The sequence below is a fragment of the Harpia harpyja genome, chromosome 2, assembly GCF_026419915.1.
Source record: "Harpia harpyja isolate bHarHar1 chromosome 2, bHarHar1 primary haplotype, whole genome shotgun sequence".
Lineage (NCBI taxonomy): Eukaryota > Metazoa > Chordata > Aves > Accipitriformes > Accipitridae > Harpia > Harpia harpyja.
Window position 1 is genome coordinate 40,678,162 of NC_068941.1, and position 27,550 is coordinate 40,705,711.

Here is a 27,550-nt window from a genome sequence, read left to right on the forward strand (position 1 = left end):
TCTCTTTTGTATTCTCTCCTCTTTCTTCCTTCTTGCTTCCTCACCTATAGCTTGTTAGATCAAAGGTTATTTAATTAATTCTATGGTTTTAGGCCGCTAATACTGAAATCCAAAAATACAAGGGCTGTCTGCTTCCAAAATGATAGATTAGTGTATTGTGTTGAGCAGTTAAATGCAGGGTAAATTATAGAATGTGAGCTTCCAAGCAAAATAGTTTTTAAAAGTATTTACACTGCAATCAGAAGGATTCCACCTTTTATTATGTTCATCAGTGTAAAATATAGTACCTTACATTAAAACCAGTTCATGTTATTTTTCTTGCCATATGGGTACTTGCAAATTTGGAGTTACTTGGTTTGCTGTGCCACTTGTGTAATGCTAATTTATTAACGCTTCACAGTTGTGAATGTCTGTATCTTATTTCTAAGGCAATCCCTCTGGTGACTTTTAAGACATGTATTGTTTTGTGTTCATATGTGGCTGTGTGAAAAGGTGTATGAATTCAGATAGAGCACTACTGTGCATTTTGCAAAAAATGGAAATATGTACAAAACAGGCTTCTGTGATGGAAAAACTTTAAAATGCCGTTTTATCCCATTTGACTCTGCATCACACTGAATGTAACTTTGTGCTAAATCATCTCTGATGTGACTGAAGTAAAATAAATGCTGCTCTGAGTTGGTGATCATACCGAAATAAAATGATGATTCATAGTGGGAGTGGGATAAGCAAGGAAAATTTAAACATTGCCTGTTATCTTTTCAGGCCTGATGGCTAAGTCTCCTAAATAAAGAATAATTGTTCAAAAGCCCAATCCCAGCAGATGGCAAATGGATCCTGCAGGGTGCAGAATACTTGCCTCACACTGGAATTAGTAGGTGGTGAGGATACTTAACCACTTGCATGAGACGCTTTGCACATTGCAGGATTAGGCCCCAAATGTTTTGTTAGCTGCTGGGGTTGCCTTGGAAGTACTACACTTGCTAAGCTAAAGTCTGAACATATACTTGAGATTTGTCAACTGTGCTTGTGAAATTGAATTATATAGTACCCTTTTTTTCCCCATGACCTTTTCAGTTTGTTGTAGTTTTCTGCTAAAATAAAAATTTTCACCTTTAAAAGCTTGAGATGTAGAGGAGTTTGGTAACTGACTGTGTGTATTTCTAAACAAACAATTGTTAGACAGCAATTTTCTTGTTCCTTACAGAGTTAATGACTTGTGAGGAACTGCATTCTATATTGCACTTGGTCCTTCAGGCTGGGAATATTATGAATGCGGTAAGTGACATCCAAAATGGAGATGGCTGATTGACCAAACTTCCTTGTTAATATTGCAGTCCATTGATGTCATGCCTCAGCTGTTTGCTCGTTTCTTTTTAGGGAGGTTACGCTGGCAATGCGGTTGGATTTAAACTGTCGTCACTGCTCAAGCTGGCGGACACAAAAGCAAACAAACCTGGGATGAGTCTGCTGCATTTTGTTGCTCTGGTATAGAAAATCTATTTTGCTGGTATAAGCAACTGCTACAAATGTAGAGCCACAGATGATAGACAATAGAAGGGGCCACGTGCCTCAGAAAAAGCAGCTTTTTTACAGCTTTGATCCTAATTGTCACCTTTCTTCTCCTGCCACAAAATCCACCAGTTTACCTATGTCTGGTCATCCTATCCAGAAACCCATGGAAAACTTAAGTCTTTTATATCATGTAAAAGCTTGCCTTCATCTAACTTCTTCACTGTAGCTTTTCTCTTATTGTCCTGAATTCTTACACTGTGGAAGTGGCTTATTTTGATAAATATTCTTTCAATCTTCCTGTTGAATCTTTTGAGCAGCGTTTTTGGTAGAGGTGGTTTTTTTTCTCCCTCAGTGACTGACATGTATTTTTAAAGCTGCTGCAGACTTTTTTCAAGTTATTTTTCCTTCCTTTCAAACTTCTTGATTTTAAAAGGGAGAGAATTTAAATGCTTCTATATGTGACTTTGGTTATCTGCATACAAACTGGCTTAACAAATTTCCAGTCAGCTAACAATAGGGTATTAGTTGATATTTGTGCAGGAAACATCGTATCTGCTCAAACAATGGGCATCAGTAAATTGTTCTTTCCCTGACATTCCCTATTAATACACGTGGCTTGTGTTCACTGGCAGAAGCAGCTATTATTGTACGCTGCAAAATGGAAGCTGTTGTTTAAAGTTTCCAGTTCTGATCCCTGCCTTTTGTTCAGGGGTGTCCTCCAGTCAATTGTGTTAGGATTGAATGGGAAGAAAAACAGTGCAGGAGAGAAACCTTTAAGTGCCCTCCCAGAGTCTTTAGAACTGCTGGACTTAGGGACTTTGGCATGGTGGTGGAATGTTAATGGATTGTGTGTGTTTTGGTTTTGTTCTGTTTGTTTCAGGAAGCCCAAAAGAAAGATGCTGCTCTTCTCAACTTCTCAGAAAAAATTAGGGATGTTCATGATGCCGCCAGGTATGTCAAAAGAAACCTGAGAACTTATGGTTAGACTGTGACTTGGAATTTTCTTATTTGTGAAGCAATGAGGCTTATTCAGAGAAGTCTTGGCACAAAACCTGAGATCTTTACAAATGTTTACTATAGCTTTGAGGGCTTTATTTCCATTTGCTAGCAGAAGTATGCCTGCAATGTGCCTTCAGGTATGAGATTTTTTATTACATGATCTCCATAGGTTTTTGGTAGTTTTGTCTCTGTCAAATACATGTGCATGTATGTTACTTTTAAGGGATTGAACTAAAAGCATGTTACTGCTTTTCCTTAAACCAATTTTCATCTGCCTCTGAGCAGGCTACAATACTTCTCCAAATCTGGTACCAGGTACAGGTACTAGCCCTGGCTTCTGTTAGCTGCTTTTTGATATCTCATTTGCTTCTCCATTTCTGTCTTGGATGGAGAATCTGAAGAGTTTGGGGCTCTGTATTGTTTTTGTCTTAAAGTCTCTAGCTGCATAATTTTAAACTGAACCTGATTCATACCTCGATAACTGTACTTGCTTTTGTGAGACAGTGTGATCTAAAACCCCAAACTGGAAGCTAGCAATGCTGGAGTTCTATTGCCAGTTTTGCTGCTTCCTTACTCTTGAGCTTTGGGCAATCTATTTACATTCTTTTCCCAGCTGTAAAATGGATCCAATCTCTTAGATCTGATGCAGGGTTAAGTAATGTCTGCAAAGGACTCTGAAATCTTCTGAGGAAAGGAGTGGCCATGGAGTTAATCAGAAAATTTTTGAGGGACCACCTGTGTGGCTCTCTGCCATCCAACCCACACACCTTTTTGGCAGTCTGCCATGTGGCCTGCTGGGGAATCTAGCTTCCCTCAGCATCCAAGCCCCCTGGCAAACAGCAGGGGAACAGGCAGAATCCCAAATCTGGTGATATTTTTTCTAACCACTTTGTTCTTTGATCACATTTGTTAATGCTGGAAATCTTCTGTTGTAACTCATGCTGAAATCTATTCAGGGAATGCATTCTGTACAGGAAAATGAAACAAAACAAAATACATGTCTCACCATTGGGCTTGAGGAAGATCTTTATTAGAGACAACTGTCATGTACAAGTTGCTCATAAATCCTCCCCATTAGAGCATGTTAAAACAGCTACCATTATGTTCTTTATTTTTTATTGTCTTGCCTTCTTTACTTGTAGGCCATCCTCTTCCTCCTTCACAGGCAGAAAAATACAGCCTGTATCTTCTACTGCTTTTCTTATTTGCAAAAACACCCATGATCTGTCCAGAACAGGGAACTAACCATTGCAGATGAAGTAAGCAGAGAAAAAACAGCACACATTATATTCATTTGTGTGTGCACTGACAAACTTATGCATGCTGTCACCATCCGCTGCCATGTGCACTTCAGTCTGCCACAAATTCTTCAGCTTTACTGTTTTAAAGTCATGCTGCTGGTGAAATGACCTTAGTTAGGAACATGTGTACAGTTGTTAATTTTTATCATTTTGGAAACTGTAGTGCCTCAATTCCTAGGCAAAACTCAGTTCTCTTGTGAAGGAAATGCCATAGGTTTAGAAACATTTACCCTCAAAGTGACCGAGAGATTTGGGTGAGAGCTCCTGTTGTATGGAACGTGGGTCTCCCAGGATAAAGCTTAGATTACATCAGATCAGAGCTTTTTCCTGTGGTCTTTGATTTCTGAGTTACCTCTCCACAGGAGCAGCTCTACTGCTGGTATGTGGTAGAAAGATGAAACGTTATAACTGCTGGGTTAAGACTGTGTAGGCTGCATTGCTGTGACTGCTTAGAAGAACATAACATGCAATTTCATGATGCCAGATGCTACTGCCAAAATGGGTAGTCCTGGCTGACAATCCCTTGTGACCTCCTTTTTGTGCCAGCTCCTGTACTTGAACAGTCATGTAATCAGCTGGACCAAGCAAATGATCCATCTGGAAGCAAATTGATTTTTTGCTTTTCCTAGGTTAATTTTCAGTATACAGATATGGCTGGCCATCTAGAAAATGAGTGCTAGCACAGGCACCAGGGAGAGAAAAGGAACACCTGGTCAGAGGCAGGGTGGCATTAACCTTTCTCGTGGTAAGGTTGGGTAGGACTGGCTGGAGTTAATTGTGAAACCACACCCCATGGGAATCTTTTCAGGTTGCAAATAAGAAGAAATGTGCTTATCTCTCTCCTAACTTTCAGTGTCTACTCTGGAAAGATTTCCTGAACAGGCAGGTCTTGTTTGATAGCCAGGTTGCACCTCATGTTAAACATCCATTTTTGAAGCATATTGTGGCTAACCTGTAGGCAACTCCTTCCCCCTCGATAAACATTCTCTGTATGTGCTATTTTTAGGTTATCCGTTGATAATGTAGAAGCAGAGCTACAGTCGCTGTCTTTCAAGGCAAGATCTGTTAAAGACAGCATTCGGCGAGACCCAAAACTCTTTCACCAGATGGAAAGCTTTCTGCAGGTTTGTAGGGTATCTGTGTTAATGTGTTACTGTCACCTGAATACAGGAGCATTCCTCAGCTGAATGTAATGTGGACATGTTAGTAAACAGAAGCGTTGTTTTAATATGTCTACCATATCAGTTGTACAAAGGTGTTCCAACTGCATGCTGTTTGTCAAGTAAGAGTGTTGGAAGGACTGTGTTTTTACAGGGAGGGATATTGAGCGTACATTGCCCAAGGCTTGTTAGGCAAGCATGTTTAATGCCTGTGAAATGGCTGATGAAGATCAGTAGTTAAAATATAAGACAGTTTGGATTGGTTGCTGGTTTTGTACTTCGCAGCTGCCCAAAATATAGTATCTGCATGTTATGCTATACTGGAGCATCTCAGTTTTAGCTGAGGCTGTGCTATGCCTATGAATCCTGGTTGTTGGGTGACTGAGGAGATATTGTTAGAAGCTGGAAGGTTAAGGGACTGTTTTCTCTACTAATTTACTCTTAGCACAGAGTGTATTATTCTGAGCCATACCATTACTTCTGGGTGGGTTCTCCTTTTCTTTTTTAGTACTGCAGTGACTTTATAGACATGGATGTGTATAGCACTTAACTTTGAAGCAGAGTTCTTGGTATTTTCTGAGTATGTGGTGCTGCCTGGAGAAATACATATTATACTTCAATTAAATTATTTTTCTGTTTCACACTATAGATAATTTTATTAAAAGTAAGAAAGCAGGTGTTGATCTGGAACTTAACCTACCCTGATTTTCAACTTGCAAATGTATTTAATAGTCCCTGCAGTTTTTCAGGTGATGAGAAGTTGATGAAGAAAGGGACAGGTTAAGATTGAAATACCTGTCCTCATTCACTCTGAATTGTTGGCTTTTATCCATTGCACCCAGACTCTTTAATGTTATGTTCTAACATGTTTGGGATTTTTTTTTAATTTAATAGCTGGTTTTATGTAACACTACAGCCTTGTTTAGGCCGCATTCCAAAAGAAATGTTGGGGGAAAAAATCGTTTTACAAATGCATACCTTACATAAACACTTCCGTTTTTTGTTTCTAAATTACAGTGATAACCAAGCTGATTTAAAAGTCAGCTTTCATTATCTCATCCTTGTGAATAAATTACTGAAAAATGTGGGAGGAACTAATTTTCTATGTGTGCTTTTATCAATTGTCCTCTTTATCTTCAATCCAGCTTTTTATTGGGTGCTTTTTTTGAGGGTTTTGGTTTTTTGGTTTGGGGTTTTTTTTTAATGAGACTAACAAGTAAGATTTGTTCCTACCCTACTGGCATAATTTGCCAAGTAGCTTTTTGACTGCAGGGTTGGCTTAAATGGTTACCAGTGCCTCCAGCTGTCTATTCCCATCCCAGTGCTGCAGTATCAAAAGTATTTAGGTGATCATGAGTTACACAGTGTCAGAGAACAGATTTGTCTGAAAATTAACTTTTCTCCCCAGGTTACTTTAAGCCACATGTGGTCTCAGATCTGGGATTGTGCAAGGATGGGAGTGTACGGTTGGTGATGCAGATAGGGGAGACAGAGGGGCAACTGCTGAAAGTGTTTTAAGCAGTTCTGCTGCTCAAAGTCTAACCACAGCCTTATTCTCTTCCTTCTGAATCTTTTTCCACTAATCTACTCCAACCCTGTCTGTATAGCTCTACACTTATGATTCAAAGTGCTACTTTATAGGGATGTTTTCTGGATGTCTTAAAATAGACATATTTCCAGTGGTTCCTTACCTTTCTGGAATGAAAATCTTTTTTATTGTGGTCTAGGGTCAACTTAGGAAGGTGTTGATTCTGTGATGTGTATCAATGAATTTATCCACATGGGGGTTTTTGGGGAAAAGTGCGGAGGAGGAATTAATCCATTTATGCTGAGTTGAATGTTGCAGGGAAAATAAGGCACGTGGAGCTTTCAAGGGGCTCCCAGGTGGTCTGTCATTGTCCTAGTACAGTCTTTGATTTTACTCATCTAAAAATTGAAGTTCTAAGTTTGTTCAAGGGCTTTTGAACTTTTGCCTGGTTTGTATCCTAGTCACTAGAATTTACATTTTGATTGATCCATTTTCCCTGACCTTCCTTACTTTGCTGAAATGACATGTTTCCTTTTGTTAGTAGGAGTTCTCCTTCAACGTGTTAATGTCCTGGGCTCTGTAACAGCTCCTAGGTTGGAACATGAATTTCATGAGTTCCTAACGTATATATGACCTGTTGTGACTTCAATTTTTCTGTCTGGTTCATGCCATGTATGTGTTTTGCTACAGTTTGCTGTAAGACATCTAAAGGAGCTTGAACACCAGAAGCGAGAATTACAAAAGGAGGGAAATGCTCTCATTGACTTTTTCTGTGAAGACAAAGAAACTATGAAGTTGGATGAATGTTTCCAGATATTTAGGGACTTCTGCATAAGATTCAACAAAGCTGTTAAGGTAAGAGCACTGAATGAGATTCTCACACATTTGAAATAGATATTGGCTCACATGAATTAAGTTGTTTTTTCTGCTTAAGGGACATTTTTTATCTCATGGTGTTTGATATATTTACTCGAATGGCTACAGCAAACTGCCCTCCTGTAGGAATTCCTTGCCAGAAGCCAGGTGGGAAATGGTCGTTCTGCCCAGCCCTGTGTGCAGTCCCACTGCTCTGCATCTTCTGCTGCAGGTGGACTGGACCATCGAGATGATATGTCAGGGTGGTCTATTGGCCAGCTTGTAAGTGGGCTCCTTCCTCCTCTTTTGGTGAGGAGGTTGGTGATTGCTAAGCTGAGCAGTGAGACAGATTGCACAGACTTCCTGACTAGTGCTTACTGTTCAGGCCTTGGACTGGTAATGTTAGATCACTGGAAAGGCCTTGAGATGTGGCAGCCCATTACATGGACATACCAGCCTGAATCAGCACTAGCTCAGGCTCTCCACTGCCCTCCTTTACATGACTAGACACACTTTGCCAAGTAAAGTAAGGACTGTGTATTCTACTTTGTTCTTTCAAATGCTTTTTGTGAGTGAAAATTGCAGTACCAAGATACCTCATCTCCAGTGTTACCATTCACTTGCGAAGTACCCTGAATTGGTCCCAAATAATTCAAGTATGTTGAGATGAAGGAGCAGTATTGGCATTGGTTACAGTTTTGGATCAGCAAAGTCTGCCTATTGTTACAAATATTTTTTAGGCCTCTATAAATAGCATGAATTAGGTGGATCCACACATTTCTTTATTTTTCTGCCTTACACAATCTGCATTTGACAGCACTTTGTATAAGAGCTTTAGCTCAGAAAAGAGAGAACAATCTTGATTTGTAGCAAGCTGACAGGATGTTCAGCTAACATGCCTGTTGTACCATTAGCTTACCTAACCTTTACCACCCAAGACAGCCTGTAGTTATGCATGTGTGTGAACATTATACAAATATATAAAACCAAATGGTGGTAACTATTGCAGACATTTTAGTGAGAAGTGACTTCATGCATATATGTTCAATTATTTGGGATTGGGGATTTAATTCATAGTCACACATTACAAGTGGTTGTTGGATAGCTGTTACTTCAAGGTCCAATGGGGATCTTTATTCCTCTCTCTGTAATAAGTAGTTGCACTCTAAAAATGACAAATTAGTCTCTTATTTGCAAATTTTGAGATTCGCTTACTAAGTATGTTGTGGCGATTAACCTCTGTCCCTACAAAATTAACAGAACAATTCAGAATAAAGATTGCAGTTCTGACAAATGAATGTGATGTGTGGACAGCACAGCCAGCAGTCTAAAAAGATGGCTCATACCACAATGGCCATGTGCACATACTTCAAAAGTTTAAACATTTTTTGCAATTCTTTAACATGCCTATGTGTGCTTAAAATAGATTTTTCATTTGAATAAAATCTCCTGAAGCATGTTTTGGGTGGGGTTAAAATGTTCTGTGTCTAATACGGAATATGATAATAATATCTACAACTATTTTTAACCATTTCTCTTTACAATGGGATATTTAAAGTTGAGCTTTAGCATTTGGCAAGAATTCATTCTGTAATTCCATACCTGTGAAAGAAAGCTCCCTGCCACAGACATTTTTCCTGAAATGCAAGTTTTTTTCTTTTTCCTTTCTTAGCTGTTCAGGTTTTTTAGGTCTCTAATACATCTTACCTTTCAGAGTCCAGTGTCGTCTCAAATCCACTTGAAGAGGAGTAGATTAACCCGTTCATCAAAAAGAACTTCAAGCATTAGGCTTTTGTTTACTGAAAGCTTTCAGGTGACTTTTTCTAGTTGTGCAGCTCTTCTGTTGTCACAACAATGGGAAGATCAAACTAGACAGTGCTTCAGACAAATATAGGTGTGGGTTTTTTAACTAGTGTGTCATTGCTCAGAACAGATTTAACAGTGCTGGAAAATTGTGTAATTTTTGAATCCTCTGTCAAGACTAGCCTACCCCTTCTTTCTTTTGCTATAGCTGTACTGGCTGTAGAAACCAAGGTCTTCATTTCAGAAAATAACCTGGGAAGTTCAACCGAAGGTTCAGCTAGATTAAATATGAAGCCTAGAGGTGACAGTTAAAATGTTGATATTCGCAGTAATCCACTGCTAATGATTTTAGTAAAAAGGTGTTGTTACTGTGTTGTCTTTCAAACACAAACTACCTCTCTCTATGGCTTCCTGAACCAAAACCCCTCAGCCTAGCTGCCAAAATCTCCAGACTGCCCTTGGCAACTTCTGTGCAATAGTTGCCAGTTTTCGAAGCCAACAGTGAATAGTAGATCCGAAACTGGAATGAGGCATTGATTAATGGTCCTTGAGTGGTGTCAGTTGATGTCTAATGATCGTGAGGCATTGTGTAAACTTTTCCATTTGCTTTCATATGCAATTAAGTAATGTCTTTTCACAAAATTTCTAATCATTAATGTTCAAGTGAGAGGTAAGTAGCACCCTGTAGAAACTGCACTTGCTGAGGAACAATTGCAATTGTGATAAGGGAGGATGGAAGGAACACATTGGCTATGTGCTTGTCAGACAAGTTTGTGTTAAAATATGAATGTAGTGATCAGGTAGAGGTTTGCTCACCTGATAAAACTGCCAGCTTTAAACTTAGTGGGGACTTGAAGCTCTCCATCTTGCAGCAGGAACTCTTTGGCTGGACTTGACATCTGCTTGGGTTTGATAGGTCACATTCTTGGTCTCTGCAGGGACTTGTGCATTTTTTTTCTTATGCTGACCAGACTGATCTGTCGCCAGCATTAGTTATGCAAGGAACTGCTCTCCATACAGTTAATGGTTGCAGGCTGTGGTTGCCATAGTGATTTCATGTGTGTATGTATTGGGGGTAGGAGGAGGGTGATAGCAGTAGGAGCTAACTTCGAGGGGAAGAAATAAAGGGAAGGATAAAGGAGCGTGACTTGTTCTCATGCATAGGACATTGTCCTCTGAGACATGTATTTATGCTTTTCCTCATCAGGAAAATAGGGAACGAGAGATCCAGGAACTTCATAGTCTGCAAAGGCGAAAGGAGCTGGAGGAGAAGCGGCGATCCTGGGCAGCTGGAGAGCTTGGGAGCTTTGGGCGGAGCAGCAGTGAAAATGATGTGGAGATGTTGGCCAAAAAAGGACTTGAAGAATTTCTTCCCTTCTTGCAGCAGAGACCTCAAAGCCCTTCGTACAGAAACCCCAATTCTAGACGCTCTCGTCTTTCTTTGGGGATTACTGCAGACAGAGAGTTGCAGAGTTTCCTGGAAATCTCCAAAGATGAGGATCCAAACAAGTTTAACAGCCTTCCCCGTGCAAACACCCGACAAGCAAGACCAAACGTAGCCTGGACTGAATCCAAAGAAACGAGAGATCTCAACTTAAATACCTTGCACTTACACCAACAGTCTGAAACCAAAGTGAAAAGTGGTAGCCTACTGCAGGTGCCTCCAGCTCAGCCCAGTCACTTCAGTGGCTCAACCAGTCCTGGTGCCCGTTACTCACAGAGAAGCACCGACTACAACATGCACACTTCCAATGTGTCCTGCGAGGAGTCCACAGATATAAATGCTCTGGCCCTTGCAATTGAGGAGCGTGAACTTGTTAAAGGATTACGTAAGTTTGATATTCATGGAGCCAAACCTGCAGAGGATACACCTTTAATATATTTAGAGGATGCTGGTGGAACAGACTTGGAGACTTTAGATGATCTAAGCTTTCATTCCCTTAGCACTGCTGATGACGACCTGCCTCCAGCTTGCAGAAGTTCCAGAGAGGCCCACGACCATAAGGCTAAGGCAGTGGGTTGCAAGAGTGAAGCTTCAGAGCCCAGCAGCAGCAGCCCCATGTCTATGGATACAAGTGTTTCGGGAAGTAGGGAAGATGGGCCGATGTTCTACGTGTCAGATACGACAACTGATTGTTCTTTGACACTGGACTCTGAAGAGGGAAATGATTTTAAGTCAGCAGGCAATGAAATAAGAAGTGAAGCTGGCAAAGCACGCTCTTCTGGGAATGATGCTCAATACAGGGCTAGAACATTCTTCTCAAACCTGAATTCTGCTTCTGCCAAGGATATGTCTCTTCACGCTTCTGCAAATGATAAGGATGATGCCAATAGCAAGCACACCCTTCCTAAAGAAAAGCCCATAAAAAATAAAGACCTAGCAGGACCAAAGAGAAACTCTCTAAAAGATAGATCTCCAAGCTCCTCAAAATCCAGTGGCACTCGCCCTAGCCACACAGCTCCTTCCAGACCTGTAAGAACGTTGAATGCCTCTGAGAACGAAAGTATGAGGAAAGTGGTGCCTATTTCTCGGTCAAACAGAGCACCGAGCAGCGTGAAAAAGCCAGAAGCCAAGCCGGCACTTCGTGAAACTAGTACAGTGGAAAGCCGGCTGTCTCGTCGCAGCTCTGTCCGAGGCACAACAGACACACTGCCAAGAAGTCCTTACAGGCATAGCGTGTCGGTAGAAGAGCCAAAGTTACAAAGGGGCACTGTCACATCAAGCAGTGCTCATTTTGAGAGGGACAGAGTCTCTCTCAAGAAGCCAAGCTCTAAACCTGTTAGAAATAACATAAAATCAAAGATAGACGAAACGAAGATGTGTCGCTCCAGTGTAAAAGCCCAGACCCCTACAGATGACACCAAGGTTACCACAGTCATTGTTCCCAAAACACCATCCGCTGTCCCAAACTTTGCAAGGAATACAGTGGCTTCTTCTTCTAAGCGTGCAAAAGTGGATCTATCCAGCTCGTCCAAACCTCCAACCATCACAAGGTCTGTGTCCCAGAGGCTGCCTAAAGCGAAGCCAGCAGCGACCTCTGATGATCCGAGTCCAAAGGAGAACAGTGTGAGTACCTTAAAGAGAGCAAGTAGTGCCAGAGTGGTTGGAAGAAGCATCCTGCAGGGAGAAGCTGTCAGCGCTAAAGTAGAGCCTGCGCCAAAGGAGCAGGGAACAGTGGAAAAGGCCTCTCTCAAACTGAAAGATGCAAACCGGACCACAATTGGTAAAATACTGAAGCCGTTACTGAAATAAGGGAGAGGTTTTTTTGAATCTTGGAATGTGAACACTTGTTCATGCACTGGATGTCTGTGTCGTGAAATTCCTTAAAACAGTAACATTGCCGATAAGCAACATCATATGTTCATTAAAGTACGGCACGCTGTTGGAAAAGGGCAAGTAGTTGTGTTCTGGTCTAAATCCTTTTTTACGAATTTGAATGTATTTGAAGCTACTGTGATGGAATGTGAGCATAACAGCAAATCTTTGCGTATTTGTGATACAGAAGGTCACAAAAAGCCAAAAAGTTTTAAGAAGTTAAACTACAAGATGAAACGCTTTGTGACAGAAAACATGGATAAAGGCCAGTTTTTGTGTACGTAAGATTATTGCTAAGACTCAAGCCTTTGTGCTGTTTGGTTCCTTATTCGATGTCAAAGTGAATCATGTGGAACAGTACTGAAAACAAGCTTAGGTGATTGTGCTTTCCATTGCTTTCAATTCCTTGGATTCAGGAACTCTTTTTGCCTGTTGTGAAGTCCATTGCTGGCAATTGGACAGACTGGGACCTGCTGGCCAAAAAATTGTAAAACAAGACATTTGCTGTTTCTGACTGTCTTTAACCTCACTGAAGAATTGATAGCATGTGTTATGAATGTGTATGTGTGTCTGGAGAAGGCTTTCTGCTGGGCAGGAGGCTTATTCTCCAAGAATGTGGCAGCATTGTCTTGCATGCACAAGTAGACATGGCTGGTGCTGCATTGAGTAGTGCAGCTGGAAGCTGTGCCTGTTGGAAGGGCCATCAGTAACCATTGGGATGATGACTACTCCTGACTTGTTTTGGTCACAAGCAAACTTGCCAGCTTTTGGTCATACAGAAGTGCCATATATTTATGATACATATCAAGGATGTTTGCAGTTTAACTCTTGAAGGCTGCGATGTAGTGCCGAGCACTTTCTTACCATTCCATGTTTCCACTGGTTTATCTACTACCAAATTACTTGAATGTTGCAATGGCTCTGATTGAGCCATTAGTTTCCCTGCCACCGCCACCGCCTCCTCCTCTCCCTCTCCTTGTCAACATGAATATTTAGCATGAAACACAGAGCTTACGCATGACAATGTTTTTGTAGACTTCCTTGGTTGCTTCAGATGTGGTTTTTAATGTTTAAAGACTCTAAAGGATGAATTAAACTAGTATTTGATAAGCTTTTTACAAAATAAAACCACCACTTTTTTCCTGCAGATACAAATTTTAACTCCTGTCAGACTAAGGTACAGAGAATGAGGGCAAACTCGTTCAGCATGCTGTGCATCTTCCCAAGAGAAATGTATGTAGGTAGGGAAACTAATCGCTGTTCTCCTAAGCATCTTATTTGAAGAGTTGCCTTTTTATTCACTTATGAATGAAGCCTCATTTAAAAATAAAATAAAAAATAAAAGGAAAATCTCTTTGGACAAGTGGCATTGACTTACTAGTGGTAGTTCTGTTTGTCTGCTCTATCACTCAGTGCTGGGAGAGCATAATTCAATGAGAGTGAGCCATTTAATTGCTCACATGCTTCTCATAGGCTAGTATCAGGGACAGCTAGCTTTGTGTTTTGAATTTGGCAAGGGACCTTTAGCTCTTCCCACGTACCAGCAAATCTTGATGCAGACATCATACCCAAACACCATAAAGTATTGCACAGGGCCTCTTGTTTGAGTCTGTCCCACAGGGAGAATTTATATAGCCCGCTTTTTGGCAAGGGCAAATTTTTGCTTGAAACCCTATAAGCTTTTTGGATACTGCCTCCTTTGTGGGTTAGATACAAAAGCGTCTCCCTTCTTATTTGTATCTGTGTGTGTGTATGCACATCTGCAAGAGCAGATGATGGACTTTTTTCCTTTTTTAAAAAAACAAAAACAAAACCAAAAAATTTTATTGGTAGCAAGCTTGAAAAATAATTTAACTGTGTTTGGAATATGTAAATAAATTTCTATAAATCTGTGTAAAAGAAAACTGAATGTATTTAATGGAACATTTATACATTTCGGAGTAACTCGGTAGTTTAATAAAGTTCCCATTTACTGGGTATGAGGTTTGTACTTTCTCCTTCCTGTTACGCTCTTGGCTTTGGTCCTGGAGATCTCAAACAACTGGAGTCTGGGTGTAGGTGACTCTGGGAGAGTCCTAAAAGGAAGGACTTTACAGCAGAAATGCTGGCCTTTAAAGTGCTAGGTTTGTTTTTATACTACGACATGCAATTTAACTTCAGTTTCTGAACATTTCTGAGGCGGGACTTTCTGCACAGGTTTGGGTATAACATGGAAGGCATTAGATGGTAGATGCAGCACTTTGTGTACACATTGTATGTTGTGGCCAAGACAAATGTTCATGGCACTAACAAGTCTGGATCTGTCGCTATCTTCATGCCTTTTAGCTTAGCACACTTTATTGAGAAATCCTGGTTTACAACTCCCAGGACTTTGGAAATAAAGAATAGCCTGTTTTGCAGGAGCAGGTGGTAACTTTTACACTGCAATTCTGAATTTTTACATTTTGTCCCATTCTCCCTTTATTTTTCCTTCTTTACTGCATACAAAAGAACATCTATTCAGCAGAAAAAAAGCAAAAGCCAGCCAGCCTCCTTGTCCTCAGGGAGTGCTTCCTTCCTCTGCTATGGAAATGATTTTTGGACTGGAATTGTTGCTATTTGCAAACTTGTTTAGCCCCTGACTTTTCTCGTTTGGTGAGTGTGTCTCTCCCTGTACGGAGTGGCAAGCACCTGCTGTTTGCCAGTGCTGAGTGATGGCCGCTGGTGGAATCTACGTGGGAAAGCCCTTCACCATCAAAAGGTGTGTCTCAAAAGTTTATGTTTTTTTAAACTTCATTTTTATTTCAAAAGGGTTTATAATTACCAATTCATTATTTAAACTACCAGCTGTCAGAGACAGCGATGCCCTGTAGGTTTAATTTCCCATGTCATGCAATTTTCCCAAACGCTAACAGGCCACGAGGCTAGCCGGGTTGCAGTCAGTTTTCAAGAAGGAACCGAGACCTTTTCTCCAGCTTTGTTCTGCCGCATGACCGATGCTTTTGACTGTGACCAGAGGCGCATCTCTCTCCTTTGGTGGCTGTCGAGGTGGCACTGAAGTGGGGGAGCCCAGGGGACCATGGGGGGATCTGGAGCTGTGGAGCTGGTGGAGATTTAGAGATAGGGGAAAGAGCTGTGGGAGTATGAGGTGCTGATTCATACTTAGAGGAATTTAATATTCACATCTCATGTGGGAACTGCATACAAATGAGGGGCTCAGTGCATCCCTCATTACAACAGCTCATTAAATTATCAAGAAAGAGTTCCCATCACACCTCCCACAGTGTACAAGCCCGGACTATGTCATTCAAAATAACCCAGCGGTATCTTTCTAATCTTAGGGTATGTCTGCGTGGACGGATGCAGACAGCCACACGTTGGCTCTGACCTAACCAGACCCGAGCCAGCTCCAGGCTGGAGGCGTATGGTGCATTAGCTCGGCACTGACCCCAAGCTCGCATACCGCAGCTGTAATTGCATACCCTCAGCCGGGCTCGCTGCCTCCAGCTCCGTGCATGCTGCCAGGGCCACGCTGCTTCGGCAGCACTGCAGCAGAGCCCTGGCTGTCCGTCGCAAGGAAGACCTGCCCTCCAAAAGTCATTGCTGCTGCCGCTACGCGTGAGAACGTAATCCCTGTGAGAGAGGCCCAGCTAAACACAGCTCCTTTCAGATTTGGCTGCTTGGTGTTTTCCATTAACTTGATACATGCTGTTTACATCCTACTGCCGCCAGGGCCAGAGATAACTGCCTTGGGAACAGCTCCCTACAGGTATTGTTAACAGCTGCTGAAAACAAAGGAGTTTGTTTTAGCCACGTCACTATCTAAATAGCCAGAAATACATTACTTTGCTATTACTCGTAAGCCAATATTAAAAAATCTCTCTTGTTCTCCTGGCTGAAAGATGCGTTCTGGAAATCTTGCATGGTGTTAAAGCTGGCGGCCGAGCAAGTATCTTTGCAACTGTAAAAGAAAGTGACGCTGAGGCGAAGGACACGTGAAGGTTCTTGTTGCAAGAAAGCGTGTTTCTCTTCCCCATGTGTGATCACCACCACCAGCATCAACTACTTGCACTTAGAGAAAATTGTTTACAGCCAGCGGTTGTTCCTTGCCGTATAGTTGGTTTCTGTGTCTTTTCGGGCTGAAGGCTGGGGTTGCAGGATACGCACTGCCTCAGCTAGCAACTTGCTCTGATTTGAAAAAAAGAAAGAAAAAGAAAAATCCTCATTAACCTCCAGCTGCTGATGTCCTTCCTTTTACCACTGAACCACTGGGGAGCATGGAGGGGACATTAGCACGTTGACTTTAGTGGTGGTGTTTAGCGTGATGTTTGCAGTGGCCGAGCAAATGCTCAGCCAGGGTGGCCGTGTCTGCATGTAGGGGAGAGAGTTACATGCGTTTCTGAGACCATTCACCCCATCTGAAGCAGAGGCTCTGGGCAGACTCCCTTTGAACAGAGATGTGTCTCTTCTGCTTTTGATCAGGTCTGAACAATAGCTTCTTTTTTATCCTACTCCATCCTTATTTATTGGGAAGAGGAGAAAAAAAAAAAGCAAAAAAACTTTGATGCTTCCTCTTGGGTCAAGTGGAGGAAAGATATGAACTCTACCTACTTTTTTTTTTTTTCCTTAAACAATAGGACTTTGATAAATAGAGAAGGTAGCTTCAACTAACTCTGCTGCACAGGGGCACCAGATATTTTCAGTGGCTGCCGTGGTCCAGCGCCAAATTAGGCATAAAAGCAAGAGCTCTGTTTAGCTCCAGAGCACATCCAAGTGACTGTTTCCTCTTTACTCTGAAATATAAATCCTGTGCAAACCCTAACACAGACCATGTTCATTCGGGCACCCAAAATGAGCTGGCTAGAAAATATTTTATTCCACTTCTAAGTAATTGTTTACAATGAATTTTATTTCCCATTACTCTCCCATTTCATCGTCATTAAAAGTAAAAAAGCTACCTTCAACAGAGAGCAGTAAAGCAGGGCTGACGGGTGCAAACCCACCACCCACAGCTGCATCGTTTCCCTGGTGCTTACTCTCACTGTCCTTTTCTGTAGGGTTAGGGAAACAAATGAATTGACTGTCTATGTGCACTTTTGATTGTTTTTTCAAAAGAGTAAGATTTTACGTCTTTCTGGTGGGCTAGCACAAGTTCTGGGAAGGAACTGAATATATTTCTAAGGTGGATACGTGCGCAATAGGTGTTATGAATTACTGAAGCCCGGTAACTAATGGGCTGCCTGTGGAAATTAGGGAAATGCGCGTAAGGGAAAATGGGATGACGACAAATGGATAGGCACAACTGAAGACAAGTTTTCAAAAACCATATGGGTCCTTTTCTCTCTATCATTAGTATCCTCCTGCTTCCCTGAGTGTCTGCTGTTTCTGGCAAGTCCAGGTTTAAAAACAGAGTCTCCCAGACAAATCGGGACTCCCCTGTGCCTGACTCCACTGAATCACTCATTGCAGGGAGGATTTGACTGAGAACTGCTGGAGTCGCTTGAGTTCTGGGGCTGAAAATATGACACGTTGCTAGCTTCTTGTTTTGGTTTCTGGTGTTTGTCACGCAGTATTTTAAACCGATTCAGACGTATTCCCTATGCAAATCTTTAACCTCCTTTTTTAGGATGAAAAATGGGTGTAAATGTGGTTTTGATTTTTCCCCACCCTTTTACAGCTGTATTTGCCCCTTTATGTCCCACGACCGCTTCCTCCCACTCCTATTTCCTCTATTATAATTTTCCATCCTCCTCTATTAAATTTTCCAACTTCTGCTAATAGCTCATCCCTCTTTTTTATCTTCTTTTCACATGGCAGGCTTTCTGTACTCTTCCATTCGCTTCATCCTGCTTTCTTTCTGTTTCTTGACTCCAGTGGCCGTTTTGCTCCGTCGCTTGCTTTCTTCTTTCTGCCAATGTGAGTCTTTCCCCAAATGTCTGTCTGCAAAATCTGCAAGCTGAGACTTTTCGCTGCCAGCTTCAGTAAGATGTGGGAATAGAGCAACAAAATGGACTAAATTTTTAAGGTTTACATGTCTGTATTTTGCAGCTTTGCCTTATCACTGCGAGCGAGTAGCTGGAGGAGGCTATTACCGAGCAGGTCTTTTCTATATGAACGTTGCTCATCCCCTACACTGAGGAGCCTACGGGGGGAGCAGGAGGGGGAGCTGAGGAGCTGAGTGCATGGGGTGATTTTGCAGAGGTGGGTGAGGAAAGGCTGTTCAAATAAAGGTGTGGGTAATTTAGCTTTGTGGTTCGAGTCTAAATAGCCCTAATGAAAGACTGTTGATGACAGCTTAAAAAGCCGTTTGGCGAAGTGATTCCTAACCTCGCCCATAATCTTGGTACCACAAGCAAATGGATTTGTGCAGTCAGTTCCGTCCTGTTTCCCTGTGCATCAGAGCAAAATAATTGTATTATTGTTTCTTAAATTAGCACATAGCTTTTCATGGTATGGGTTAAGACTCCAGTAGATTTGGTTTTCTCTCGTAGGGTAAAGGACCAAGATGTTTTTACAACAAGAGATAGCACTCAGAAGCCCAAAGATGGATCTTGGAGAATATGCACTCAATTTTCGTTCTGCTGGAAGTGACTAATCACTGCATAAAATGGAGAGCACTTGGAATGCATGCATAGTGTATTTATGTAGGGTATGCACTGTTTATTGCTGCGAGTACTTGGTATTCACACATGTGCTTTCTAAAAAGAACTAAATCCTGTTTAAGATGGTCTTTCCTCCCAGGAGGTTCTAGCCTAAGACATTGAATGTTTGAGCTGAGAAGGCACCTCTGGAGGTCACCCAGCCCAGCCTCCTGCTCCAGGAAAGACTAACTTCACATGTAGGTCACTTTGCTGAGGGCCATACGGTGTTGTTCTCAGCACAAAGTGGTTATAAGAGGGAGGCATATGATTTTGCTATTGAAATAAGGGTGCTGAAGATGGAAAAACACTAAGGAAAACTTTGGTCTTCTGTAGGCTATGGCTTGAAAAATGTTTGCCACCTAGTCCAAGGAATATATTGCAATTTTTAATGTTAGTCTGCCTTAGGTGGCTGATGGTGATGTGAAGTCAGTAAAGCAAGTAAAGGCAGGAGACAGGAAAGAAATTTGAGGGAAACCTCAAAAACAGGAGGGAACCTACTGGGTGCAAGAAAGAAAGAAGTTTGTGGCTTAAGAGAAATCAGAGGAAAAAAAACCCACTGAAAGTTGCAGAGGATTGTGAGAAGGGGTGGACATTTGCAGTTTGGATAAAGAGCGAGGAGGAGAGGTGAGATATGTTCAGTAGCCAGGCTGTGAATCGGTCCAGCACTGTTAGCCTGAGCGCAGATGAATGTGGGTGGCTGCTGGCAGCACCATCACTGATCCATGGGAAACCAAGGAATGACCCTTGTGAGCTCAACAGCTCAACCCTTCCTGACGGATGTTTGCTTACCCTCTTCTTAAAGGAGTTAAGGGCCAAATAAAATAGTAAGTTACAGTTAGTATTCCTGATGACTAGCTTGTGTCCTGCAGGATGGGATGTCTGTTTATGCATATACGGCTAAGCAGCAAGTCTCCAGAAAAATGTGATACTTCTGTTGCATGTCTTTTCTTGCAATGTGGCTTTACTACTGAAATCAGCACCCCCACACTTACAGTAGAGCCACTGTGGTCATCCCAAGTAACACAAATGCTCATATTGAGTGTGTAAAGCAGCAGTTAACTGGTAAGCCTAGAAATCTAGCAAATATTTTTTCGTGGCAGCAAAACACTGCCTGGGTTGCTCTGAAGGATTCAATGCAATCTGTTACCGGAGACTTGTAACTCGACTGGATGGAGCATGGGCTGGATCACGTGGCAGCTTCTGCTGGTGCTTTTAGTGGCCTCTGCAATATGTGAGGCTGGTTCATACCCCAGTGGAGATGGTCCCAGAGCAGAGCTCATGCTCTAAAGGACCTCATATTGAGTAAGGCAGCATGGAGATGGCTATAGGGAAAATCTGAACACTCAAGCCAAATCTTAACTGCTGCCCTCCCCATGTGTACCTTGCAATAGGAGTGTAACCAATTCTCACTGACCACTTGGACCCACTAAATAAAATAACAAGCCAAAACCAGACCCCTGCAAGACAATTTACAGATGAGTTTCCAGCTGAAGATACAGCACAGAGGCAGGGATGAGTGGCTGGGAGTGGGGTGTTAGCAGGGGGAGCTCTTTAAACTGTTGGGAGAAATATCTCTGCAATCATCGGCCGCTCTTCATCTGCGCAGCGAGCAGAGGAGCAAGGCCACCGGGCACAGCCCCGCGCCCCTGGGGTCAGCGGCTGTGGTGTCCCCAACCTGCACAAAGACGGTATCTGAAATAATGTGAAATGTGGCACAAGCAACCCGTGGGAGAAGGGCATGTGGAAATACAGCAGGAGACATTTTGTAATTGTAGAAGCATCCAACAGTATTATAAAAGACTATAAAGCAGAGATTTGTGAGAATGTGTAGCTTGAAAATTCAGCATGAATTGGCAAAGTGAGTCCATGACTAATCACAGAGGTCCATTGTACGATCGAGTCTAACCTCTTGTTTAATGAGAATACTTCTCTGAATAAGTCTCATTTAAACTACAGTAAATATCGCTGAATAAAATGTCCAGCCTTAGTATACAACATTTTAAATGACAAAGAAGTCACCCCAACCTTTGGTAAATAGTTTGAACACATACTCAGGCTCTCTGTTTAAAACTGTCATAGTATTTCTAGCACAAATTAATCAGGGTGGAGTGTCTAATTGCTGGTAACTGGATCTGTTACAATGCTGTGTGCCAAACTGGCAAGCTCTTATTATCTGATTTCTGCTTCTCAGATTAAGCCTTTGCAGGAAAGGAGCTGTGATTTCCCCCGGTGAAGACCTGCAGTGGCTCTGGGGCCAGCCTGCACTCCAGGGGCAGCATGGGGTACCGAAATACGTGGGAGAGGGTGTCCCAATGTGCTCCCACTGCCAGGCTGAGACAGAGGGGACCTTGTTCTCAGTGGGGCATGGTAGCTTTTGGCATCGGGGGCAGTTTTTCTGCTCACAGGCACTGGCTTTTGGCCTCTGGCCGGTCGCCCTGTGGCTACACGTGGCCGGAGGCTGCCGCCTGCCCGCTGGACTTGGGAAAGACCTACAGGAACTATTGAGAAACCTGTTCAGCAGCATTTATTTTGACACAGGGTGGAAGCTCTGGATGGTTGGACCTGTGTTTGCTGCAGTGGTTTCCCAAAACCACTCTTGGTAACCCAGGTTTAGTCTCTGTCACACTAAAAACGTGACTAACAAAAGGGAGTTGTTTCAGAACTACATGATGGCTGTGTTTAAATGTTTATTTTTAACTAGGCGTCCACTATCTGGCCAATTACAGAGCCTGAATGCTGCTGGAAATCACTAGGGCTGTCTTTGGTCAGACCTGTCGTACTCACTGTTCTTTTCTCCCTGATGGGGACAATGTGGATGGTGATAAACCCCATCAGCTTGCCCCTTTGTTGTCTTCTGCAGCTGGCCTGCAGCTCTTTGGCCTTGTCCTGCTGTCCCTTAAGCTAGGAATATGCGTTTTTTAGTAAACCACTCTCCCTCTGGCCTTGGGACTGTGTTGAGCATTCTGTAATTAAGGAGACAGTGATAACATCTAATGATTCATTTCCTGACATCCTTTAAAAAAGGAGCTCTGACTTTGTCCCCTCTTCTCCTGGGTTTCCTTCCCTCCTCCCCTTACACTAAGGCTGACTGGAGCTATTCTGCAGATTAAATGGTGGCTACGCCACCTGCTTCTCAATTGACCGTTTTTTTGACTGTGTTGACCATTTTCTCTATTTTAAGGCTGCCTTTTAGAAAGAGAGGACTCTTTTTTATTTCTTTTCCTTTTTCCCCCCAATCTTTTTCCTTTTTCGAGCCTACATGAGCCGTGCTGCTCCCCGATCACTCCTGTTTGCCATGCCACGGAAGTGAAACATCTCTCAGAAGAGCGCAACACCTTTGCCGCAGTGCCTCGAGGGGACTATAAAACAGATGGCCTCATCCCGGGTCATTTTTCTTTATTGATGTTATTGCGGAGCCCCGTGCTATGGCAACTGAAGGAGTTGTACTCTTTGGAGCTGGAGGAGGGCGGAGGGAGGAAGGACTCTGAAGTTGCTGTTTGGGACCAGCCCTGCTCCAGCAGCCGCAGCTCGGCCGGTGCCGGCGCCCTGCCAGCTCACTGCGGCGCGGGTGTTTATCCAGCGCGGCGGTGAGTCATGGGTGCCGTGCTCCACCAAAGCCACCTCCGGCACCTTCCCCGTGAATCACTGCAGCCTGAGAAGACTTGCAGCAATTCCTGGGCCACCAGAAGGATGATCTCATTGCCTGCTGAGGGGAGTAAGGATAAAGTCACGTGGAGCTCTGTTCTTGGAGCCGGGGAAAATGGCATCCCAGGGAAGAGCTTGCAGATGACCTAACCAGGCATGTGATTCAGTGTTATGGGACCAAACAGGGAAAAGATCCTTGCAGGGAAGGAAGGAAGAGACTGCAAGATACATACAAATAATTTGACATGGCTTTCATAACAAGACCTGTAAGGCAAGAAGGGATGATATGGCACCAGGTCCACAAAGGACTTAGTTTTAAGTATTTCTTTGCATTGCCTGTTTTCATTTGTTTTTATGGTTCTCCAAGTGGTATTGCCTATCCTGGGTGATCATGAGGTGAAGTCTGATGACGTAATCTTTGCATACTGTGTTCTGCCCATGGAGCTGAGTTACCGCGATACCGGTTCAAACTCACTCGCCAAACACAGCTGAAGGATTTACTCAGGTTTAACTCCAGCTGAAATCAAGTGTTTTTGCCTCTTCTCAATAATTAGTTCATAGCAGTTTTCCATTTCCATTGGATTTGTCATTATTTCAAAGAGGTTGCTGATTTCTGAGCAGGCATCAAGTGGTCTTTTCTGATTTCAAATATAAAAAATAATAACCCTGTGCTCCTTCTCCTGAGACAAATCTTGAAACGCTATGGAAAGTGCTAGTTATTTATTTAAAACGTGTGGTCTTGTAAAATCAAGTCCAGTGCAGAAAATTGGTAGGATTTTTTTATTGTCTTGTGTCGTGGTTTAACCCCAGCCAGCAACTAAACACCACGCAGCCGCTCACTCACTCCCCCCCACCCAGTGGGATGGGGGAGAAAATCAGGAAAAGAAGCAAAACCCGTGGGTTGAGATAAGAACGGTTTAATAGAACAGAAAAGAAGAAACTAATAATGATAATGATAACGCTAATAAAATGACAACAGAAATAATGAAAGGATTGGAATGTACAAATGATGCGCAGTGCAATTGCTCACCACCCGCCGACCGACACCCCGCCAGTCCCCGAGCGGCGAATCCCTGCCCCCACTTCCCCGTTCCTATACTGGATGGGACGTCACATGGTATGGAATACACCGTTGGCCAGTTTGGGTCAGGTGCCCTGGCTGTGTCCTGTGCCAACTTCTTGTGCCCCTCCAGCTTTCTCGCTGGCTGGGCATGAGAAGCTGAAAAATCCTTGACATTAGTCTAAACACTACTGAGCAACAACTGAAAACATCAGTGTTATCAACATTCTTCACATACTGAACTCAAAACGTAGCACCGTACCAGCTACTAGGAAGACAGGTAACTCTATCCCAGCTGAAACCAGGACATCTTGAAATTGTACAAGGCTGTGAATTTTACAGAAATTAAAAATCAACTCATGTTTTGTCAAGAAAGGCTGGTGGGGTGGATTTGATGAAGCTGGAATTTGCATCTGTGACAGTGAAGCAGCTCAAAGCCTCTCCTTGCCTCTGCTGCTGGCAGCCGGAGCTCAGACCTCGGGAGAAAGAGGAAGTAACTTCATCCCAGAGATCCCTGGGGTTTCAAGGTGCCATATCAGCTGGCTCCGAAGCGTGTGCCCGGACTGCAGGAAGCCAGTGGGCTGCAGCGAGGAGCAGTCGGCGGGGACCAACTCCTGCACGTGCTCACTCCTTGAGCTGTGAGCGTGATGGCCATCATCCCTCTTCCCAGGCAAGGCATCCCCATGCATCGGTCGTAATTGGATAGTGCTGACAATCCCCAAAGCAATATTTTGTCAGCTGCTTTCCGTCTCTTGACTCTGTTAGGTGTATGTTGGGGGCTAACCATATTTAACAGCACGGGTTACATAATGAAATCATTGGGCTAAGCGCTGATAGGACTGAAGAAACCAATCCCAGATGGGACTTGTCACCGTAGACCATCAGACCGTACCACCAAGACCACCCCTGCTCACGTTCTTTAATTTTGCCTTCCCCAGGCCTGATGCTGGCGTGTGTCATGGAGAAGTCTCGTGAAAATCTCAACTGAGGATGAACATTGTGGTTCTCAGCAACACGTTGGTCCAAAGGTATCAAGCCCCACATTTGAAGTACTTGTGAGAATTGGCCTGGTATGTTTTCCTCCTTCCCTTCAGCTTCCCAGTCTGGTTTTAACATTTGTCCATCTTGGAGCAGCCCAATTGCTTCCCTGGTAAAAGGGACGGGCTGCTAAACTGGAGCAAAGGATCCCTCTGCACCTGCAAGATGCACTGTGTGACCTGCGAAGCTCTCTAATGATTTTGCAGGTAAGATGGAAACTATCAGATAAAAGGCTCTTTGCTGTTTCCAGAGCAGCTACTTTGTTAGTGCAAGCGTGCATCTGAGCATGGCCTAAGCCAGAGCCGGAGCACCAAGGGCACTATTTGCACGGCCTCCGTGAATACCAGCTCTGTTCTGGCTTGCAGGGTTTTAAGGAAGTGAGCTGCAATCGCGATGACATCAGGCGGCTAACTCTGAATTCAGGCTCGGTGAACTCTGAATGCGCCCGCTCCTTGGAGGTGAATCTGGAGCCTTTTGAAAGAACTTTCCTTAGCCGCTGCGCTCGCTCTTTTGAGTCATAACCGCAGCATGCGTGGCACTGCCCAAGTACAGCAAATGACACAAGGCTTGCTCTCCGAGAGAGGTGTCTCAACAGCTTTTGGTGCGGCATGTTGGGTAATCTTGGAAATACTGATATTTTCCTATTGAGCAGGTTTTAAAAAGTCAGAGTGTGCGTGCATGGGAAGGGGCGTGGGGCGGTCGCTGCTCTCCATCTCTCGCTCCTACGGGAGCTGGAAGTGCGGCACCTGCAGCTGGTTTCCCGAGGTGGCCCTTGCTCTCCGAAAGCTTTAGAGACAAGGAGGTGGGCAAAGGAGCTAAAATCTTTGAATCGTGGCTATAAATGGAAGAGGGGTTTTGAGATGTTCTCCAGTGAAGTGGCTGAAAAGCAAAAGCGTTTGGAAAGGTTCTGAGCGCAGAGGAAACAAGTTGATTATTATCCCACAGCTCTCTCAGGCCTGCTTTATGCACAAATATGGCCAAAAATTATTTTTGAAGTGCTACGTAGTGATGGGGAAGGATAAAGAAGCAAGGAGATCTGTTGGTTGGTTGCCCTGCTCGCCGGAGGGGAAAAGGAGCTCCGGGGGCCTCGTGCCAGGGAGGGGATGCTCTGGGGAGGGGATACACCCGGGGGGGATTGGAGGCAGCCAGAGGCGAAGCACAGCTCGTGCATCCCTAATATTCACCATAATACAGCCAAAGGAGCCTGCTCTTAGTCCTTCACCGATGCCTGAATTTCACCTATAGCCTCTATGCCGCCCATTGTGCCGCCGAGCGTTGGTGTGTTGGCAGCGACCAAGCCGAGGCCGCGGTCCTGCCGAGCGCAGGAGTCAGCGTAGCTCGTGCCGCCAGTTTCTGCAGAGGGGATCGCGTGGGTGAGCGCGGTGGGGGCCTCGGCCGCCCCAGGAAACTCGGCTCCCTGTGCCCCCAAATCAGTGCTCAGACCTGCGAGCTAGGCGCGGGCATCTTGTTTTCATGAATGGGAAAGCTCAACGTGCCCCAATATTTTTTTTTTCTCTCCCCATCTTTTATCAGTTTATTTGTCATGATAGGATTATGTTAATGTTCATCTTGGCCCAATCCCAGGGGTGCTTTGTATCCGCTAGGAACAACCAACAGCCACAGCCAAGCCATCATGTTTCAGGACAGATATCTGGGGCTGTGCAAATCGCACACCCTAAAATTAACTGTGTGACTACAGGACTCCTCGCTGTCAGCGTGATATCTTAATCACTGCGACTTCAGCATAGCCCAGCATCTGAACTGAGGGCTTCCTTTTGGTATGTGCCTGAGTTTAACTAGTGAAACGTACCATGAGGCATCCAAAATATGAATTAGAGGTCCACACAAGCGCTTTACAAGGCACTCTGGATAAAGGAAGTGTGCTGTATGGTTATGGTATCTAGTAGAAAATATTCTAAAAACTCCCTCCTTTCTTTAGAGTGTTTTACATCATCTGCTGTACACGAAGCTGTGCTGCTCCTCTGGCAATTTTTGATGTTGTGAGCTTTTGAGAAGGAGGATGCTGATGCTTTCTAGTGAGGAATCTGGCTCTAGTGCCACGCGTTGAAAACAAAGCTTTGTTATATATCTGTTGTTTTTTTTTAAAGAAAGAAAGAAGGAGGAACCCTGGGGGAAGAGCATGGGGCATGAGCTGAGTGAGACAAGCAGAGCCAAAAGCATTGATGGGTAGTGACCAAGAGGTGCAAAATGTCAGCAGGTAGGAGCAGGTGCCCGGCATGATTCCTTGCAGAAGAAGCTGCTCCGGGAGCAGTCGGGTTGAGGCATGCACCATGTAAGTGGTGAGCTGTTCGTCATTACTCAGGGGAGCAAGACAAATGAGAAATCAATTGAACATCAAACCATTGTTGCTGATTGCCTATGTTGAAAATAAATGATTCATCGAGTGCTTTAATTGATTCATATACGTGGCAAGGAGTTCCAGTCTTGATTTACGGACCTCTCCACCAGTCAGGCAGGAAAGTCTTGCTCCCACTCACTTTATTTGTGCAACAAACATCCTTTTCTCTTGGCATGGACTAAGCCAAGCCACTTACAACCTTTTTTTTCTCTCTCCGATTGTTTACTTTGCCTTTAAGTGATTGGTAATTCCACTCACTTACATGGTGCTTTTTTTTTAATTTTTATTTTATAGTGGAGGAGCCTGGAAGGGATGGGGGTGGCTGTGTGCAAAGTGTTGGGCTCTGTGCCC

The 27,550-nt window shown here is 43.5% G+C and overlaps 1 protein-coding gene across 2 annotated transcripts in view; it reads left to right on the forward strand.

Annotated features, from left to right (window-relative positions):
• The window catches only part of FHDC1 (FH2 domain containing 1), a 37,998-nt gene extending 23,542 nt beyond the window's left edge, over positions 1 to 14,456 (forward strand). For both annotated transcript variants that reach the window (XM_052777404.1, XM_052777413.1), the window contains exons 7-12: positions 1,208 to 1,278; positions 1,381 to 1,488; positions 2,396 to 2,466; positions 4,822 to 4,939; positions 7,194 to 7,358; positions 10,369 to 14,456. In XM_052777404.1, coding sequence (XP_052633364.1) covers positions 1,208 to 1,278; positions 1,381 to 1,488; positions 2,396 to 2,466; positions 4,822 to 4,939; positions 7,194 to 7,358; positions 10,369 to 12,414 — 2,579 coding nt within the window. In that variant the 3' untranslated portion in view covers positions 12,415 to 14,456. The remainder of the gene's footprint in view (positions 1 to 1,207; positions 1,279 to 1,380; positions 1,489 to 2,395; positions 2,467 to 4,821; positions 4,940 to 7,193; positions 7,359 to 10,368) is intronic.
• Positions 14,457 to 27,550: the final 13,094 nt, after the last annotated feature.